The sequence below is a fragment of the Hemiscyllium ocellatum genome, chromosome 9 (assembly GCF_020745735.1).
Source record: "Hemiscyllium ocellatum isolate sHemOce1 chromosome 9, sHemOce1.pat.X.cur, whole genome shotgun sequence".
Lineage (NCBI taxonomy): Eukaryota > Metazoa > Chordata > Chondrichthyes > Orectolobiformes > Hemiscylliidae > Hemiscyllium > Hemiscyllium ocellatum.
Window position 1 is genome coordinate 87,241,202 of NC_083409.1, and position 22,448 is coordinate 87,263,649.

Sequence of the window (22,448 nt, forward strand, 5' to 3'; positions counted from 1 at the left end):
CTTATATCTTCTTGTAAATTAAGGCGATGTCCCTCACTAAATGCCACTTCACCTATTTTTATGTCATTGGCGAACTTCAACCTTCCTATATTCAAGTCTATGTTCAGGCTACAACACTGACCTCTGTGGGACTCCAATGAACAAAGACTTCCAGTCATTGGAATTATCATCAATTATCATTTTCTGCTTCCTGCTGGTCACTCAACTGTGAATCCAGTTTGCAAAATTTCCTTGGGCCCTATGGGCACTTACTTTAACAATCAGTCTCCCATGCAAGACTTTATGAAAAACCTTGCTGAAGTTGAAGTACACTACATCAAAAGCATTGTCCTCATCTACAAACCTGGTCAACTCTTTAAAAAAAATCAAACAAGTTGGTCAGACATGAACCAGGTGACATATTACATCATTTGTTTTTAGGACACCTGATGTTAACATGTGCCTTAGGGCTGGCACAGCTAGTGGCATTAATGATATCTACCTCCTTTTGGTCATGAAATGATGATAATTAATAGGAATGCTGATAATAGATGACAAACATGTTCTTTTATGCAACTAATTATTGCAATGCAGCATCCAAGTAAACTCACAATCTTAGGTTCCTCTATCACTTGCCTCTAGACTGGAGCCTCCATACTGGATTTCCTTCCAAAACACAATTTTTCATATCTTGGACCTCTCCCATTCTTCAGTCTCAGAATTACTAATGGCTTAATTCTCTGCACTATTGGTATTAACTATTTTCCCACTTCCCTCTGCTTTCCCATATAACTTAACATTTTACCTTTGCAAAAGTTCCTACTCTGATTAATAATATGCTCCTGACATCCAAATAAATCTGTAGCTGTAACTCCAACTAATTATGCAAGTATACAAAATTTAATCACTATTCCCAATTTATTATCAGCAAGATTTTTATTGGTAGGAACAAATTACTGTAAATGCTGGAATCCGTACTGAAAACAATAAATGCAGGGTATCATTACAGACAGGCAGGAGGCTGGAAGAACACAGTAAGCCAGACAGCATCTGGGAGGTAGAGAAGTCCATGTTTCGGGTGTAATCCTTCTTCAGGACTGGGAGTGGGGGGAGCTGCAGATAAAGGGAGTGGTGGGGGCAGGGTGGTGAAGTGGTGATAAATGAAGACAGGTTGAGGGTATGATCTGGTTGGTCAATGGGAGGAATGAATCCGGTTGGTGACAGGGACGAGAGGCAGTGAGGGGGTGAGGCTGGGAAGGGAGGTGATTTGAAATCAGAGAACACAATGTTGAGTCCTCTGGGCTGTAGGGTGCCCAGGTGCAAGAAAGGGTTGTTCCTCCAATAGGCACTGTGTTCGATAGGAGGCCAAAGATAGTCATGTCGGAAAAGAAGTGATTGGGGGAATTGAAATGGGCAGTGACTGCGGACCTGGCTGCGATGCTCTGTGAGCCGTTCTCTAAGTTTATGTTCAGTCTGCCCCATGTTGAGAAGACCACAACAGGAGCACCTGATGCAGTAAACTAAGTTAGAAGAGGGGCAGGTGAACCTCTGCCTCACCTGGAAGGACTATTTTGGGTCCTGGATGGAGGCGAGGGGGGGTGGTGTACCGGCAGGTTTTGCATTTTTTCTGGTTGCAAGGGAAGGGGCTTGGGGGATCGGTGGTGGGGGTGGAGTGAACCAAGGACTGTCAGAGGGAACACTCCTTGTGGAAGGCTGAGAGGGGTGGGCAAGGGAAGATGTTGTTGGTAGTAGGGTCTATTTGAAGTGGCGGAAGTGTTTGAGGATGATGCATTGGATATGGAGATTGGATAGGTGAGGACAAAGGGAATCTATCCTCATTGCGTTGGGAGGATGGGGTAGTTTAGAGTGGTGGAACGGAGAATAGAGATGGTGCAGCAGAGGACTGTCTGGATGATGGAGGGAGGAAAAGTGTGTTGTTCAAAAATAGGTGAACATCTGGGATGCTCGTACAAGCAGATGTGGCGCAGGTGGACAAATTGGGAGAATGGGATTGAGTTCTTGCAGGATACTGGGTGAGAGGAGGTGTAGTCCAGGTAGTTATGGGAGTCTGTAGGTTTGTAATAGATGTCCATCTGAAGACTATTGCCGGAGATAGAAATGGTGGGATCAAGGAAGGGGAGGGAGGTGTCACGAGATGGACCAAAGTGAATTTGAGGGCGAGGTGGAAGTTGTGGGCAAAGTCGATGAACTGTTCCAGTTCAGCCTGGGTACAGTACACTGCACTGAAGCACTCATCAATGTAATGCCGGAACAGTTGAGGTATAGTACCTGCATAGGTGAAGAGGGACTATTCGATATGGCCGGCAGAGATGCGGTAGCTGGGGCCATCCGGGTACCCATGGCCACCACCTTAATTTGGAGGAAATGGGAGGAGTTAAAGGAGGTTATTAAGGGTGAGGACCAGTTCAGCAAAGCAGAGGAGGGCAAGTCAGGCAACATCAAAGGAGAGAGAGTAAGCTAATGTTTTGAGTCTGTATGATTCTTTATCAGAGCTGAAATGAAGAGTAACGGGTCAGCATTTATGCTATATTTGGGGGGGGGGGGGTGTGGCAGTGATGGTAGGAGTAGTGAGTCCAGTGTAATGGTGGAGAAAAGATGTTAGTAGTTTACATTAAGTGATCAGGATGTGACAATGGTGTGTCTCCTGCCAGACTTGAAAGGATAGTAACTGGGATGGGGTAAGAGGAGGACATGATAACAAGCTAAAAGAAAGGAAAGAAATGGTTCACAATTTGAAGGTGTTGAGCTCAATATTAAGTCTAAAAGGCTGTAAGGTGCCTAGTCTGAAGATGAGGTGTTGTTCCTCCAGTTTGTGCTGTGTTTTACTGGAACACTGCAGCATGCCAAGGACAGACATGTGGGCATGAGAGCAGGATGCTATGTTAAAATGACTGGTTATGGCAAGGTCAGGATCCTGTTTGCGCACAGTTCAGAGTAAAGCAATCACCCAGTCTGCCTTCAGTTTCTCCAATGTAAAGTAGGTCACATTGAGTGCAGAGAATACAATACACAAGATTGGAGGAGATACAGGTGAAATGCTGCTTCACCTGGAAAGACTGTTTCGGCCCTTGGCTGGTGAGCAAGGAGAAAGTGAAGGGGCAGACTTTCCACCTTCTGTGGTTACATGGGAAGGTGCCAATGGGTGTGGTGGTGGTATTGTTGGTGATTGTGAAATGGACTAAGGTGTCCAGGAGGGAACGATCCCTGCCAAATGCAGATGGGGGGGTAAGGGGAAAATGTGTTTGGTGATGGTGTTCTGTTACAATTGTCTGAAATGGCAGGGAATGATCCTTCAAATGTGAAGGCTGGTGGAATTAAAAGTGAGGACAAGAGGATCCTAATCATGCTGTTGAGGGTGATGGAAAGGGACAAAGGCGGAAGCAAGGTTGATAGGTCGGATGCGATAGAGGGCCCTGTCAACCTCAGTGGGTGGAAAACCATGGTCATGGAAGAAGCAAGCCATGTCAGCGGTGCTACTTCGGAAGGTGATGTAGGCAAAGGAGCTGGGAGAGTGGGATGGAGTCTTTGCAGGCCATTGGGTGTAGCGAAGGTAGCTATGGGTGTTTGGGGCTTTACAATGGATGGCAGTGGACAGTTTATTCCCCAAAATGGATACAGAAAGATCAAGGAAAGGAAGGGAAGTATTGGAAATGGATGATGTAAAATTTATAGAGGGATGGCAATTGAAGGCAAAATGAATGTAATTTTCACAGTAATGGTGGAAGCATGAAGCGGCACTGAAGCAGTCGTCAGTGTACCAAAGAAAAGTTATGGGAGGAGGCCAATGTAAGATTGGAACAAGGAATGTTTCACATAACCAATAAAGAGGCCATGCGAATGCCCAGAGGCATTCCTTTGACCTGGCAGAAGTGAGATGAATTAAAGGAGAAATTGCTCAGTGAGAAAACAAGTTCAACCAAGCAGAGGAGAGTGATGGTGGATGAGGATTGCTCAGGCCTCTGGTCAATGAAGAAGCCAGGAGGTCTCAGACCATCCTGGTGGGGAATGGAGATCTCAAGCGATTGGACATCCATGGTGAAAAAGAGGCAGTTAGAGCCAGGGAACTGGAAACTGTCAATATGGTGGAGGGTATCAGATGAAGCGTGGATGTAGGTCTGGAGAAATGGAGAGAGGATGGAATCAACGAAGGAGGAAATGAGCTCAGTGGGGCAAGAACAGACTAATACGATGGGTCTACTGGGAGAGTCTGGTTTGGGTAAGTTGGGAGGGAGGTGGAAGTGGGCTGTCCTGGGCTGGGAAACTATTTGGCTGAAGGTAGTAGGGAGGAAGATCTCAGAGGTAGTGAGGTCGGTGACAGTCCTGGCAACAATGGATTGATGTTCAGATGTGGAATCATGGCCCAGGGGGTGGTAGGAAGAAGTGTCAAAGAGTTAGCGTTTAGATTCCACAAGATACAGATCAGTGCACCAAACTACAACAGCACCACCTTTGTCGACCAGTTTGATAGCAAAGTTAGGGTAGGACGTAACAGAGTGGCAATTTCAAAAGGGAACAGGTTAGAGTTGTTGAGAAGAGCAGGGAAATTGAGATGGCCGATGTCACATCAGTAGTTTTCAATGAAGAGATGGTGGGCAGGTGAAAAGGGTCCAAGTGAAGGTGAATACTGGAGGCAGATGAAGGGATCAGTGAGACAAGGGAGGACTCCTGCTGGAAGAAGTGTGCGTGGAGACGGAGGCGGTGGCAAAACTGTTTGACATCATGGTGAGCCTGAAATTCATTAAGGTGGGGGCATAAGGGTATGAAGCTGAGTCCTTTGCCACGGACAGTACATTCAGCCTCACAGAAGGGAGAGTCAAGAAGAATGATGAGCATACGGCAAGAGCTGGGGTCAGGTAGGCAGTGGTCTGAGACAGAAAGCAATGGCACCGGAGGGCTGGAAAATGGTGGGTGCTGAGGGGCGGTCCTCAGGACGGATGTTGGAATCCATAAGTTGCTATAGCTTGCATGCCTCGATGTCAGTAAGAAAGAGAAAAAGTTTTCTTGTCGAGGTGACGGATGAGGCAAAGGATAAAACTGGGGACCGGTGCAGATTTGAAAGAAGCTAAGTTGATGTTGCTGCAGAGTGGAGTTGAATGTACACATATGCCAGCGCATGGTGTTGAATGTGGCTGGATCCATCGGGAACAGCAGTCTGAGGAACATTGTATGTCCTGGGTGGATTCAAAACAAGAAAGGTGAAACTTCAGTTGAAATCCATGCGGAGTGAATCTGAGTTGTTAGCAGTCACTGAGAACGGAAACATGACTTTGGAAACGTGTTCTGGCAAACACCTTGTCGGACACCAACAGTGAAATGAAGAGCAATGAAAATGTAAAAGGTGAAAGAGTCAACCAGATTCCTGGCATGAGGAAGAGCAAAACTTCTTCAGGATAGGCATTCCTCAAAGAGATGTGGTCACCTTCGTCTCCGTGCTCACTTCTTCGGGTCAGGATTCTATCCCTCGTTCCAGTGATCCCATCATGCATCTCCAATATTCAGCCTGCACTTTTCCTGGCCTCTTGCCTGCCCTCGATCTCTTCATTTGAAAACTGCCAATGTGACAGTTGCTAGAGCTGCTTGGGAGGATTTAAACTAGTAAGGTGGGGGGACCCAGGAGATAGTGAGGAAAGATTTCAATCAGAGACTGGTACAGTTGACAACATATGCGAGTCAAACAGTCAGGGCAAGCAGGGACAAAGCAGTGAAGAAGGTAGGACTGATAAGTTAAACTGCATTTGTTTCAATGGAAGAGGCCTAACAGGGAAGGCAGATGAACTCAGGGCATGATTAGGAACATGGGACTGAGATATCATAGGAATTACAGAAATATGGCTCAGGGATGGACAGGACTGGCAGCTTAGTGTTCCAGGATACAAATGCTACAGGAAGGATGGAAAGGGAGGCAAGAGAGGAGGGGGAGTGACATTTTTGATAAGGGATAGCATTACAGCTGTAATGAGGGAGGACATTCCTGGAAATACATCCAGGGAAATCATTTGGGTGTTACTGAGAAATACGAAAGGGATGATCACCTTATTACGATTGTATTATAGACCCCCTAATAGTCAGAGGGAAATTGAGAAACAAGTCTGTAAGGAGATTTTAGTTATCTATAAGAATAACAGGGTGGTTACGGTAGGGGATTTTAACTTTCCAAACATAGACTGGGACTGCCATAGCATTAAGGGTTTAGATGGAGAGGAATGTGTACATGAAAATTTTCTGATTCAGGATGTGGATGCACCTAATAGAGAAGGTGCAAAACATGACCGACTCTTAGGAAGTAAGGCAGGACAGGTGACTGAGGTGTCAGTGGGGGAACACTTTGGGGCTGGCGACCATAATTCTACTAGTTTTAAAATAGTGATGGAAAAGGATAGACCAGATCTAAAAGTTGAAATTTTAAATTGGAGAAAGGCCAATTTTGATGGTATTAGGCAAGAACTTGCAAAAGCTGACTGGGGGCAGAAGTTTGCAGGTAAAGAGATGGCTGGAAAATGGGTAGCCATCAGAAATGAGAAAATGAGAGTTCAGAGAAAGTATATCCGTAGGGTGAATGGAATGTATGTATAGGGAATGCTGAATAACAAAAAAGAAGGAAGCATATGTCAGGTACAGACAGGATAGATCAAGTGAATCCTTAGAAGAGTATAAAGGAAGTAGGAATATACTTAAGAGGGAAATCAGGAGGGCAAAAAGGGGACATGAGATAGCTTTGGCAAGTGGAGTTAAGGAGAATCCAAAAGGGTTTTTACAAATACAAATACAATACAATACAGCAAGGAGGCCTTTATGTGGAGCAGCGGAAGATGGGGCAGACACTAAATGAGTATGTTGCATCAGTATTTACTACGAAAAAGGACATGGAAGCTATAGAATGTAGGGAAATAGATGGTGACATTTTGAAAAATGTCCATATTACAGAGGACTAAGTGCTGGATGTCTTGAAAGGCATAGAAGTGGATAAATCCCCAGGACCTGATCAGGTTAGATTAGATTACTTACAGTGTGGAAACAGGCCCTTCGGCCCAACAAGTCCACACCGACCCGCCGAAGCGCAACCCACCCATACCCCTACATTTACCCCTTACCTAACACTACGGGCAATTTAGCATGGCCAATTCACCTGACCCGCACATCTTTGGACTGTGGGAGGAAACCGGAGCACCCGGAGGAAACCCACGCAGACACGGGGAGAACGTGCAAACTCCACACAGTCAGTCGTCTGAGGTGGGAATTGAACCCAGGTCCCTGGCGCTGTGAGGCAGCAGTGCTAATCACTGTACCGCCGAGAACTCTGTGGGAAGCTAGGGAAGTGATGGCTGTGCCTCTTACTGAGATATTTGCATCATAGATAGTTACAGGTGAGTTGCCAGATGACTGGAGGTTGGCTAACATGGTGCCACTGTTTAAGAAAGGTGGTAAGGACAAGCCAGGGAACTATAGACCAGTGAGCCTGACGTCGGTGGTGGGCAAGTTGTTGGAGAGAATCCTGAGGGACAGGATGTACATGTATTTGAAAAGGCAAGGACTGATTAGGAATAGTCAACATGGCTTTGTGTGTGGCAAATTATGTCTCACAAACTTGATTGAGTTTTTTGAAGAAGTAACAAAGAGGCTTGATGAGGGCAGAATGTGGACGTGATCTATCTGGACTTCAGTCAGGCATTCGACAAGGTTCCCCATGGGACACTGGTTAGTAAGGTTAGATTGCATGGAATACAGGGAGAACTAGCCATTTGGATACAGATTCGGATCAAAGGTAGAAGACAGAGGGTGGTGGTGGTGGAGGGTTGTTTTTCTGACTGGAGACCTATGACCAGTGGAGTGCCACAAGGATCTGTGCTGGGTCCACTACTTTTCATCATTTATATAAATTGGTTTGGATGTAAGCATAAAAGGTAGAGTTAGTAAGTTTGCTGATGATACCAAATTGGAGGTGTAGTGCACCGCGAAGGAGGTTATCTTAGATTACAACACAATCTTGATCAGATGGGCCAATGAGCTAAGAAGTGGCAGATGGAGTTTAATTTAGATAAATGTGAGGTGCTGCATTTTGGGAAAGCAAATCTTAGCAGGACTTATACATTTAATGGTAAGGTCCTTGGGAGTGTTGCTAAACAAAGAGACCTTGGAGTACAGGTTCATAGCTCCTTGAAAGTGGAGTCGCAGGTAAACAGGATAATGAAGGAGGCATTTGGTATGCTTTCCTTCATTGGTGAGAGTATTGAGTACAGGAGTTGGGAGGTCATGTTGCAGCTGTACAGGACATTGGTTACGCCACTGTTGGAATATTGCTTTCAATTCTGGTCTCCTTCCTATCGGAAATATGTTGTGAAACTTGAAAGGGTTCAGAAAAGATTTGCAAGGATGTTGCCAAGCTTGGAGGATTTGAGCTATAGGGAGAGGTTGAGTAGATTAGGCTCTTTTCCTTGGACTGATGGAGGCTGAGGGGTGACCTTAAAGAGCGGCATAGATAGGATAAGTAGACAAAGTATTTTCCCTGGAATGGGGGAGTCCAGAACTAAAGGGCATAGATTTCGGGTGAGAGGGAAAAGATATAAAAGAGACCTAAGGGGCAACTTTTTCACGCAGAGGATGGTACTTGGATGGAATGAGCTGCCAGAGGAAGTGGTGGAGGCTGGTACAATTGTAACATTTAAAAGGCATTTGGATAGGTATATGAATAGGAAGGGTTTGGAGGGATATGGGCCAGGTGCTGGCAAGTGGGACTAGATTGGGTTGGGATATCTGGTCAGCATGGTTGAGTTGGACCAAAGGGTCTGTTTCCATGCTATACATCTCTATGTCTCTGAATGCTGGACAAGCACAGAGACAGCAGTGAACGGAGAGGTGTGTAGGTTAGGTTCAGATAAATGCTCAGCACAACATCGTGCGCTGAAGGGCCTGTACTGCTCTTTGTTCTATGTTCTAATCCCCATCCACCACCATGCTCCTCTGTTTGGCTGAACTGGTATTCTCACTGAACAATTTCTCCTTCAATGCATCTCTCTTCTGCAAGTCAAAGGAGTGGCTATGGGGACCCACATGGGTCCTGGTTATGCCTAGCCTCTTTATGGGTTATGAGGAACAATGCATGTTCCAATCTTACACTGGCCTACTCCCGCAACTTTATTTCAGTATATCAAGAGTGATTCAGGGCCGCTTCATGCTCCCACTAGTACAGTTCATTTTGCCTCCAATTTCCCCTCGCTATAAATTTCATATCATCTATTTGCAACACTTCCCTTCTTTTGCTTTCCTTGACCTCTTTTTCTCCATTTCAGGAAATAAACTGTCCACTACCATCCATTGCAAAGCCAGAGACTCCCATAGCTATCTTCACTACGGCTCGGCACACCCATAGGCAGCAAGGACTCCATCCCATTCTCCCAGTTCCTTCGCCTATGTTGCCACATTCTAAAGCAGCTCTGTGGACAGGGTTACTCCTTCCATGACTGTGGTATTCCACCCACTGAGGTTGACAGGGCACCCTATCACATCCGACCTATCAACTTTGCTTCCGCCTTTGCCCCTTTCCATCACCCTCAATAGCATGATTGGGATCCTCTTGTCCTCACTTTTAATTCCACCAGCCTTCACATTCAAAGGATCATTCCCTGCCATTTCAGACAATTGTAATAGAACACCATCACCAAACACATCTTCCCCTTAACCCCCCTATCTGCATTTGGCAGGGATCATTCCATCCTGGACACCTTAGTCCACTCCACAACCACTAGCACCAGCACCCAGTACCCTACCTCCCCTCCCACCATCCCACCCCCTCACTGGCATCTTCCCATGTAACCACAGAAGGTGCAAAGTCTGCCCCTTCACTTTCTCCATGCTCACCAGCCAAGGGCCTAAGCAGTCTTTCCAGGTGAAGCAGCATTTCACCTGTACCTCCTCCAATCTTGTGTATTGTATTCACTGCACTCAATGTGGCCTACTTTACATTGGAGAAACTGAAGGCAGACTGGGTGATTGCTTTGCTCTGAAATGTGCGCAAACAGGATCCTGACCTTGCCATAACCAGTCATTTTAACATAGCATCCTGCTCTCATGCCCACATGTCTGTCCTTGGCATGCTGCAGTGTTCCAGTATAACACAGCACAAACTGGAGGAACATCTCATCTTCAGACTAGGCACCTTACAGCCTTCTGTACTTAATATTGAGCTCGACACCTACAAATTGTGAACCATTTCTTTCCTTCCTTTTAGCTTGTTATCATGTCCTCTTACCCCATCCCAGTTACTGTCCTTCCAAATAAAAGCAAATTACTGCAGATGCTGGAATCTGAAACCAAAAGAGAAAATGCTGGAAAATCTCAGCAGGACTAGCAGCATCTGTAAGGAGAGAAAAGCGCTGATGTTTCAAGTCTAAATGACCCTTTGTCAAAGCTTTGACAAAGCGTCAGTTAAGACTCGAAACGTCAGCTCTTTTCTCTTCTAACAGATGCTGCCAGACCTGCTGAGATTTTCCAGCATTTTCTCTTTTGGTTACTGTCCTTTCAAGTCTGGCAGGAGACACACCATTGTCCTGTCATTGTCATATTCCAATCACTTAATATAAACTATTAATATCTTTTCTCCACCAACACCCTACACGCGCTACCCCCACCCCCACTACCACCTCCCCCAAAGTACAGCATAAATGCTGTCCCTCTACACTTCACTTCAGTTCTGATAAAGAATCATCCAGACTCATAACATTAGCTTGCCCTCTTTCCTTTGATGTTGCTTGACCCGCTGTGATTTCCTGCATTTGTTGCTTTCAATTTTTATCAGTGCTCAATTAGAATGCACACGTGAAGTAACACCCTTACATTCCAAATAAATTTAGAATTTCATGATCTATAACCTTTCTCAATCCTGTCTACAAGCTCAAATGAGTCAAGTTTCTCCATGAAGTTTAAGAGATGGCTGCAAAAATTACAGGGTGATTGTCATGGCTCAAGGCTACGCCAAATTCTAGAATCAGGTACCTGTTCTGGAAAAACAACTTGAGTTTATAAGAAATTATACGAATAAATGTGTGTAATATCTTATGTCCTTCTTTTCAAATGCTTTTGTTAAATAGACAGATTAAATCTTTATGAATGACAACTTATAAATTGCCAAAGAATCAAAAAGTATGATGACATCATCATCATGGTCGCTGTAATGTGCAATTATCAGCATAGTAAGCTTGGAAATTTCAACAAAACTCATATCTAAATTTTGTATGTTGCTCAGAAGCTATTCAGTGTTGTTTTTCTTCTGAGAACTTACTTTCAGTGAAACAGCAGAAGATGAAAAGACCACAAAATCTGCAGCATGCAGCTGGAGCATGTCAGGTGTACAAATTTGGCATTTTAATAGCTGTTATTGTGCTCTGAAGGGAACATTTCCAGATTAATAAGAAAACTGACAAAATAAAGAGAACAAAGGTAATAAAGTAAAACGTATTAATCATGTACTTCATGCTAACATCTGTTCTGAGTTTGTTATTTATTCTTGGATTTGCTCTAAACTAATGAAGTTATTCCTGCATTGAATATGCACTTATATGTGCAATTAAACAAATATAAGAAGAGATTTTGAATGGTTCACTGTGTGAATGCACACTGTAGGTGGAACAGGTTTAAGATACTAGAGAGAATTCAGGCTCAGTATCTACGTTCTGTACTGAGTTAACAGTTCTCAGTTGCAACAGAGTGGGTACATTAATCTTAGCAAGAAGCAAATGAAAATCAGCAAAGCTTTCACAATTCAGGTTGCTAGCCATTATTGGAAGGTGTAATTGTCAACACCAAAATGTACCTGAAATGACTGCATTCTCCATTTCTCAACATTAACATTCCTCACTTTGAGCAAGTAACTGTAACCTCTCCATCTCTTAATACAAAATGTGGCAATTGGGTTGACATAGGGTAAAAAATTACATTATTGTGAAAGTTGAAATAGGATGTCTTGATGATGGTTAGAATGTAAGGTTTGAAGCTCAGCTCAATGTCCAACAAGATTTCGTGAAGTAATATTCAGCATATAGGTTGATTCTCCGAAACACACTTGCAAACATATGTCAGCTAAGTTGCATCCAGTACATCACCAGTCAAAACTACTTTATAGCAAACATCTCAAGCCTCTACTGCATGGAACCATTGGGAAAGTAAATAATTAGCTTTAACATTCTAATTGTATCACTAAACGTTTGTTGTTCTAAGGGTTGTCAATTAGTTATAATTAACTCATGACTTTTTTTAAGAGATTAATTTTAAGCTGTGTTAGATGTGAAACTTAGCACAGCTGTACATAGATAAGAACATAACTGCATCAATCAAAACCCACAGTTATCTCTTGATGAATTGTAGCTTCCTCCTTTTCTCCTAGTATTGTCAAACAAATACACGGTGTTTTTTTCTGCTGGAGTAAATAATCTTACCACTGCAGTTCCCAAATTGTTCTCATGACATTGAGAGTAATGACGACACAGTAATGACTTGAATGGTGAAAGGAACTTTACAGAAGCGTAATAAACCAAAATTAGATTCAGATCCAAAGCCAAGGTAGGAAAGATGACCAAAAGTTTAGTCAGAGAGATAAGCTTTAAAGAGTCTTGAAGAAGGACAAAGATAGGAGATTTATAGAGGAAATTCCAGAACCTTGGACTTACATTTTGGAAGTGAAGGCAGGGATATTGCTCTTTGCAAAGAAAATGCCAATGTCAACTGATGATAGACAGAAATTGAATAACATTGCTGTTACATGTTTACATTTTTTTTTCTTCAAGAAAAGTGGGCCAAATGGCAAATGGAGTTTATTTCAGATAAAGTCAAGGTATTGCACTTTAGTAAGTCAAACCAGGGCTGGACTGACACATTTAATGGTAAGGCCCTGGGGAGTGTTGTTGAACAGAGAGATCGAGGGGTGCAGGTAAAAGTGACATCACAGTTAGACAGAGTGAAGAAGAAGGCATTTGACACGTTTGCCTTCATTGGTTAGGGCATCGAATGCAGGAGTTGGGACATCATGTTACAGCAGTACAAGATATTGGTCATATTTGGAGTATTTCATACAATTCTGGTCACCTTGCTACAGCAAAGATATTATTAAACTGGAAAGGGTGCAAAAATGATCTACAAGAATATTACTAAGACTACAAGGTTTCAGTTATGAGGAGAAGCTGGATAGGCTGGGACGTCAATCCCTGCAGCATAGAAGGCTGAGGGATGACCTTATAGTTTTATAAAATCATGGGAGATATAGTTAAGGTGAACAGCCAAAGTCTTTTTCCCCAGGTAGAAAAGTCCAAAACTAGAGGACATAGGTTTAAGATGTGAGGGGAAAGGTTTAATAGGGTCCCGAGAGGCACATTTTTCACACTGAATGTGGTGCATATATGGAATGAGCCACCAGAGTAAGTGGTAGAGGCAGGTACAATTACAATTACAACATGTAAAAGGCATTTGGATAGGTACGTGGATAGGAAAGGTTTCAAGGAGTATATGCTAAAGGCAAGCAAATGGAACTAATTCTGTTTGGAATACCTGGTCAGCATAGACAAGTTGAGCCACATGTCCGGTTTCCAAGCTGTACACCTCTATGATTCTATAACTCTTTAAAAAAAGTCTAACATTCCAATCCCAAGCAATAGGATTTACACATCCTTTCCACAACTTCACGCAGGGGTGCCTAGGTGATACTACATTTTCGCAGAATCTGGCTTTTAGTTTTCAACATTAAAACACAGTCCTTTTGTCACTTATTCCTTTAATTAATTTAGTAATGTTGCATGACTTTAGTGAGGTTTTGCTTGGAATTTTAGAAAAAAGCAATGGGGGAACTAAATTGAATAGCCCTGAAAACTGGCACAGGGTAATGTAAACATTCTACCTCATCAACTGCAGAAATTTAAATAAGGTGGCTCACCACTAATTTCACAGGAGCAGTGAAGCATGCAGTTAATACAGTTTGTGGCAGTTATTACACTTTGTGTAGTGTAAACCTTTATAAGGACAAGTTTACACTACACAAAAGTCAGAAAGTTTTATTAAACCTGTATGAAACTGTGGATCAGACTTTTTTTTTCTATTTTCTTATTCATTTTGGAAATGTGGGCTTCACTGGCTAGGTTAACATTTAGTGCCCATTCCTAATTGCACTCGACAAAGTAACAGTGAGCCGCTTACTTGAATTGCTGCAGTTCATTTGCCATAGGTACATCGAGAACACTACTCAGGAGGGAGCGCTAAGAGTTTAAACCAGCAACACTGAAAGAATGGCAAATATTTCTAAATCAAAATAGTGAGTGACCTCAAGAACAATTTGCAAGTGGTCACTTTCCCATGTATCTGCTGCCCTTGTCCTTTTAGGTGGTAGGGGTGGTGGAATGTGCTGTCGAAGATAATTTCTGAGAACGGCTCCAGAAATGACAAACTTCAGTGGCACAAGGTTGGAGAACTTAGGACTGTTCTATTTGGAGAAGGTTGAGAGGAAAGTTTATCGAGGTATACAAACTGATGTCGAACTAGTCAGAGTAGATAGGATAAAATTGTTCTCATTGAAGGAAGAACTGAAAGCCTGTGGGCATAGATTTAAGATAGTTGGCAAAAGGCACAATGACGATGTGAAGAAATTTTTTATGCAGCAAGTGAATGGTATCCGCTCTTATATGCATAGCAATCATCAATAGTTATGAAATAGAAATACAGGACAACATTTCAGAATCAGAGTCTTTGCCTGCAACGACTCTTGATGCCTGCATCAATGACCAAGATATTCTGCCTTGAGCAGAATGCTAGAATACCTTAAAAACAAATGTGCTCAATTTACTTGAATCAACAGTTAGTTAAACAAAGTTTCTACTTACATCTTCGAATCTAACTTCAGCAGAAATCCCAGTCTATCATATTCTGAAAAAAAATAGAAAAATCTTATAATTCAATTAACAAGTACTCTATTTCCCTAAATATTAGATCCTTTAATAATACTATATTAGTCTTATTTGGTCCTCAATCCTATTTTCAGTTCTTCACAAGGCTTTCAAACATTTCTATTATCTTTAAATAATTATCTTGCAGCCGACATCAGGGTTTGAAAACACTGCAGAAAGCTATTACACACAATCACCTTTGATCGGATACCCCTTGACCAAATTGGAATACATTCATCCTGGAAGCAACTTCAGGTAGTTTCAGGAGCCAAACAACAAATCAAAGTTAGATGACCGTACTAGATGCCGGCAGTCAGTAACTGAGGAATTCTTAAACTCTTCACAAAACTAAGTTTTGATCTCATTTACCATTTAAAAATCTGACTAAAATTTCTCAGACTGAAGCAAGGTCTCCACTGAAAGTTCACTTGAAGTTAGAAAATTAAGGAAAATAGCTAAAATTATTTGCTTTTTGACCTGATATCAGCTAGCTCTTTTCTTAAATAAGGCGGCGCACCTCACTGAGGCTTGGCACAGAATGTGACTTTGGGAGCCATGATATGTTACCTTTAAGACAAGGGGATTAAAATAAAGAACAAGAATGCCTGGCTGCAATTTTACACCACTTTGGTGAGACTACATCTGGAATATTCACACTGATGCATGCAATACTACTATCCTTTAGGGAAGGAAATTACCATCCTTACCTGATCTGGCTGACATGTGACTAGAGATCCACAGCAATGCAGCTGCCTCTGAACTGTTCTCTGGGCAATTAGGGATGGGCAATAATTGCTGGCTTAACCAGCGATGCACACATCCCGTGAACGAATAAAAAAAGTGTCTCCATATTTAATAAGGGTGTCCCTGGCACTGGAGACAATACAGTAAAAGATTCATTACATTCTTAAACAAAAGAAAATTGCTGGAGTCACTGTGGTCTGGTAGCACCTGTACATAAGATCATGAAAACATAACAACTAGGAGCAGGAGTAGGCCATTTGGCCCTTCGAGCCTGCTCCACCATTCAGTAAGATCATGGCTGAGCTTTTCATGGAGACGGCTCCACTTACTCGCCCTATCACCATAAACCCTTAATTCCTTTACTGTTCAACAAATTATCTATCTTAGCTTTAAAAACATTTACTGAGGAAGCCTCAACTACCCCATTGGGCAGGGAATTCCGTAGATACATAACCCTCAGGGTGAAGAAGTTCCTTCTCAATTCAGTTCTAAATCTGCTCCCTCTAATTTTGAGGCTATGCCCTCTTGTCTTAGTTTCATCCGCCAGTGGAAACATTCTCTCTACTTCTCTCTCATCTATTCCCTTCATAATTTTATACGTTTCTATGAGACTCCCCCCCTCATTCTTCTAAATTCCAGTGTAGATAGACAGTAGGTAATATTTCAAATTCGAAATAACTTTTCTTCGGAACTGCGCTTTTCTTTAGGGGAGTGGGGCCTACGATATTTATAAATATGAATATATTTAATCTCACAGCCTATAGGGAAAAGAGGAAACAATGATGACGAGGCAGTGAAAATAAATAGGCAGATATTGCAGGAATGTCCTGAGTGCATCTCACCCTCCAACAAATATTTAGTGCTGAACACTGATGAAAGTGACAGGTCTTCTGCGGAATCGAGAGAGAGAAACCCTTATCTGCATATACCTGAATATATGGGTGATTTAGCATGGCCAATTCACCTAATCTGCATATCTTTGCACTGTGGGAGGAAACCAGAGGACCTAGAAGAAATTCACGCAGACACTGAGAGAATGTGCAAACTCCACACAAACAGTTGCCTGAAGGTGGACTCAATACTGGCTCCCTAGTGCTGTGAGGCATTAGCATTAGCCACTGAGCCACCATGACGACCTATGGTTGGGAGGAGCAGAGGGAAATAGATCAATCGATAGAGAAAACACCAAGGTTCAAAGAATCTAAGGAAAGATGGGCAATAATAAAGGAAGGAAAAAATAGGTTCAGTCCAACAGGAAGGTATCTAAGACTAAATTAGATCTACAATCCATGTCTGTGAATGCATGGAGTGTGGTAAATAAGTTTGATGAATTGCAATGGTGAATCTCTCTCTCAATTCCTCAAAAGGTCTATCGCTTTCATCAGTGTTCAGCATTAAACATTTGTTGGAGGGTGAGATGCACTCAGGACATTCTTGCAGTATCTGCCTATTATTGATAGCCATATGGAAGCATATTAGATTAGATTAGATTACCTACAGTGTGGAAACAGGCCCTTCGGCCCAACAAGTCCACACCGACCCGCCGAAGCGCAACACACCCATACCCCTACATTTACCTCTTACCTAACACTACGGGCAATTTAGCATGGCCAATTCACCTGACCCGCACATCTTTGGACTGTGGGAGGAAACCCACACAGACACGGGGAGAACGTGCAAACTCCACACAGTCAGCCGCCTGAGTCGGGAATTGAACCCGGGTCTCAGGCAATAACAGAAATCTGACTCAAAGACAGGACAGGACAAAGTACTCCTGAATGTAAAGTGTCCCTTAAAAATAGGAAAATAAGGAAAGGTGAGACAGACCAATATTTATTTCGGAGATCATTACAGTGCAGGAGATATAGGATGTCTCAGAGGGGTCAAAGATAAATTTATTACTCAAGATCAAAGAAACAAATAAGATACAATTACATAACTCAGTGTAGTCTACAGGTCACTGCCTAGTAGGAAAAATATACAAGACCAAATGTGCAAGGAATCTACTGAGAGGTACAAACATAGTGTAGTTATAACAGCGGAATGTTCATTATGCAAATATTGACCGGGATATTAGTAGTGTAAAAAGGAGAGAGATAAAAGAATTCTTCAACTGTCTTCAGAAGCATTTTCTAAAACATTACACTTCTATTCCAGTGAAAAGGAGGCATTACTGAACATGGTGCTTGGGAATGAGGTCAGCTAAGTGGATCAAGCATTAGCCACAGAACATTAAAGGGCTCTTGGTCCTTTTCTTCTTTTTGTTCATTTGGGATATGATGGGCTTTACTAGCTGGCATACTTTATTTATTGTTTCCAAGCTAGATGGGCACCTGGAGAGAAACTTGCAGGTGACGGTATTCTCATATATGAATCTAGATGGTTGTGGTTATGGCTGAAAAATATGTTGCCGGGAAAGCGCAGCAGGTCAGGCAGCATCCAAGGAGCAGGAGAATCGACGTTTCGGACATAAGCCCTTCTTCAGGAATGTGATTATGGGTTTGTTTTCAAAGGATAATGCATCATAAGTTTTAGATGGTGTCATGAGGTTTAAACTGGCTATAGAGAAGGACAATCATGAGTAAGAATAAGTAAGTGGGAAGAAAATCTTCAATGGGGTAAGAATGAATCTGGAGTGTGGTGCTGGAAAAGCACAGCAGGTTATGCAGCATCCGAGGAGCAGGAGAATCGACATTTCGGGCAAAAGCCCTTCATCAGGAATCATTCCTGATGAAGAGCTCCTGCCGAAATATCGATTCTCCCACTCCTCAAATGCTGCATGACTTGCTGTGCTTTTCTAGCACCACACACTCTTGACTCTGATCTCCAGCATCTGCAGTCCTCACTTTCTCCTAAGAAAGCATCTGCCCAGGTAACAGAAATTAAAAATGAACAGGCAAAGTTTTAATTGAATTACAATCCGTCTTTAAAGAAAAGATACTTCAGACACAGACAAGGAGTATTCCCATGAAGGGGAAAAGTAAACAAACTGAAAGCTGTCTGATGACAAGAGAGATAGAAAGGAAGAGAAAGCAGAAAAATTGCATTTTTGACAAATGTCAGGTGGATAATATATTTCACAACCAAGCTGGACACAGAAGATTCAGCAGGGAGTGAAAAAGACGAGCAACTCGAGTATATGGGAAGAGACAATCAACAAACATGAAAAACAGAACCCAAAAGTCTTTAAGGCACATAAAGGGTGGAGTGGAGCTAATTACTGCTAAAAAGGAGATTTACGCAAGGAGGGAAGTGGCATAAATTAGGTAATAATACTGAACATATGCTTTTACCAAGGAAAGCAATGAGGTCACAGTAAAACAGGAGCTAGTTCAGACACTTAATGTGTTTAAAATTGATAGGAAGGAAGAAGTGAATCGGCTGACTGGATTTAAAGTTGATAATATAACAGGACCAGATAATGTAAATCTGAGGATACTGTTGGAGTCAGGACTAGAAACTGCAGAGGTTCTGGCCAAAACTTTGCTAACTTAGGTTTGTGGATAGAGACAAATGACTGGCAAATTGCAACTGTTACTCTTTTTATCAAAAGAGATGCAAAAAAGTCAGCAACTACAATCCAGTCAAGTTTTATCTCCATGATGAGGAAGCTTCTGGAAACAATAATTCAATAATAAACAATAATAAAATTAATAGATTGCAGGTTAATTAAGGAAAACCAGCATATATCCATTAAGGAAAATCGTTTTTCGCTGATTTTGATGAGATAACAAACAAAACAATGCTATCGATATCAGAGACAAAGATAGTTTGGTGGAACGAGCAGACAGGTGCTTAGTAATATTTAACACAGAGAAGAGTGAATTGATTGAACTTTGGTAAGAAGAATGTAAAAAAGGCAATATAAATCTAAAGGTATAATTCTAAAGGAAACAAAAGGGTGTTAATCATTGAAGGAAGCAGGGTTCATTCATGAACAAAACTCTCCACCTTGCAGGGATGAGAAACTGCAGGAGTTGAGACTGATCTCCTTGGAGACTGTTGACAGGAAAGCTGATAGAGATGTTCAAACCAAGAGGATTCTGAATAGAGTGTATAAGGTGAAATGGTTCCTAACAGTGGAAGGATCAAAAACCTGAGGGAACAGATTTGAGGTAATAGGCAAAAGAAACAATGGGAACATAAGAAAAGCTTTTTTATGCAATAAATGGTTAGGATCTAGAAGGCACTTTGGTGTTTGGTGGAGGCAGAGTTTGGTGGAGGCAGAGTAAAATGACACATTCAAAAAGAACTGGATAATTATCTGGAAAGGAAAACATACATGGTTACAAGGACAGGCAGTGGAGTGGCACTACATGACTTGCTTCAGAGGGCCAGCACAGACACAACAGGCCAAATAGATTCCTTCCATGCTAGATTCTTTGACTGACAGATTAAGAAGCAGAGTTGGTTTAACAGATTACATGGTTTATTCTTGTCCCTATTTACATTTCCATATTATTAACCAAATGTTTCAGATAATCAGTCAGCCTGACTAACAGTTGGCTGATAGCAACATATCTATTGATTTACTGGTTTCAGCCCCATTTCACACCCTGTATCTCATTATACATAATAATTAATGGAATCCCTCCAACACGTTATTCTCACACGAAGGAACCTATTATTTATGATGCCCAACTATTTTACTGTTTTAAAGAGAATAGTTTAGGAACTCACCTTGGCTGTTTCAAACGCATGTTTGTTGTATAATCAGATGTTTTTCCCCACTTGTTGCAAAGTAGCATGTTTTCTTTTTAAATTGAAATTTTCTCTGCTATATGAATCAGTTTAGATTCACCATATTATCATTGTATCAGATTACTAATTTGTTGTTTTTGTTTAGATTCTTTCTTCACAACTTTATGTTGGTTTCTCCCCAGGGAAGTTTTATAATACAGCCAATGTAAAAATGTTGTTCTTGGCATAATCTCAGGATTGTAATTAGCCTCAGACAAGGAGGGTAGAAAATTGAAATTATTATCAGAATTAGGGTACAGATCACTTGAGGCAAACTACTCCACACCAGTCACTGGACCACACACACACACACACACACACACACACAAAGAAGCTCAGCCTGACACATTTTTAACCCAACACTTCTAAACATAGCAATTGTAGTATGAAATAACTTAGGCCATACTATTCTGAGAGGTACCACCACATGGATTCAAGCACTTTATTAAGGAGAGAGCATTTCTTAGCATATGCCTTTCAATCTATTTGAAGGTAGTCATTCACAACACTGACACATGATAACAGTAGTCATCACATGATTATATTTTATATTTACATTCATTGTCTACTTAGATAGTGGGACATGAAATGTATCCTGTTCAGATTGCTTAATATCAGAAGGAAATAGAACATAACTGCAATCCTCACAAATTGTTTTTAATTTTAATCAGAAAAGAAGCTTTCTACTGCACATATTACTTATATTTCTAGGATAAACTGCAGAAGGGACAGCTCTCGACAACTGCAAATACAAAAAAAAGTTACTATTTCATCTTACTATTGCAAATCTACACTAGTGAAAAGGAACTTCAATTAGATTGGAGAAGTTAACACTGGAGAAACACAGGAACATAGGAAAGAGAAGATTGACAAAGTTATGATAAAGGTATTCAAAACTAAGATTTCAAACCAAGTAGAGTAGGTGAAACTGTTCGTATTGGTAGACCAAGTGACCAGGAAACAGAGTAAAGGATATTGGCAAAAGAGACGATATTGGCAGATGGAAAAGCATTTTCATGCAATGAATTGACAGGATCAGGAAGGCACTGTCTGAGACGTTGGTGCAAGCAGCGTGAAATCATAGAGATCTAAACTGCACCAACAATATTCACATTAGTGAAAAATAAAAGACATTTGAGTAAGTACGTGAATAGGAAAAGTTTAGAGGGATATGGGCCAGGAGACTACTTTAGTTTGGGATTATGTTCGGTATGGACTGGTTGGACCAAAGGGTCTGTTTCCATGCTGTATTACTCCACGACTCTACATTGACCTTATTCACATTGAGAAATCCCATGTCTTATTTGCCACCTTACAGACCTCAGATTACAATGGTAGTAGCCAGACAAAGATGTGTCTTCTATTAAGAATAAAGGATACTTGGAAAAAAGTAAAACAATATACAATTTCAAAGGTATTTAAAATCCACTTGAAGTGCAAATTATATCAACAACATAGTTGCACATATTATAAATGTAAAATATTTCAGGGTCTAGGAATTCAAGCATGGAAAAACCTTTTAAAAAATAATAATCATCATCACTGGCATCAAGGGTAATGGTAATCTAATTCCATGGACAAAATAAGAAAGGACCATTAAAAACAGCTACCCTTAAAAACAGCTTCCCAAAGGGCATTTGAAAAAAATGCAAATGGACATCAAGCATAGTGGTATTCAGCCTATCATGTTTTTACCAACTCTTAGCAAGTGCAAATTAACTAGACTCTTTCCTCATAGTCATATAGATTTTGCCTCAATGAAAGGGTAATCAAAACTGCCTACACCATCCTGTCAAGCTTTAATTCCATGTCCTAATTGGTGACAACATTAAAAAAATCCTCCTCAAATCATCTTTCGTCGTTTTGCAAATAACTTTCAATCTGTCCTCTAGTTCTTGACCTTCAGTCAGTGTGAACAGTTTCCACCTCTTCTACCTATACCCCTCATAATTGTAAGCATCCCCTATCAAATCTCTGAAAGCTCTTGAAGGACAACCAGCTGGATTCTCCAAGCTATCCACACAATTGAAATGCCACATTCCTGGA

The 22,448-nt window shown here is 41.6% G+C and overlaps 1 protein-coding gene across 8 annotated transcripts in view; it reads right to left on the reverse strand.

Moving 5' to 3' along the window:
- LOC132818810 (CMP-N-acetylneuraminate-beta-1,4-galactoside alpha-2,3-sialyltransferase-like) overlaps positions 1-22,448 on the reverse strand; it is a 598,325-nt gene that overhangs the window by 383,542 nt on the left and 192,335 nt on the right. For all 8 annotated transcript variants that reach the window (XM_060829907.1, XM_060829905.1, XM_060829911.1 and 5 more), the window contains exon 3: positions 14,856-14,898. In XM_060829907.1, coding sequence (XP_060685890.1) covers positions 14,856-14,898 — 43 coding nt within the window. The remainder of the gene's footprint in view (positions 1-14,855; positions 14,899-22,448) is intronic.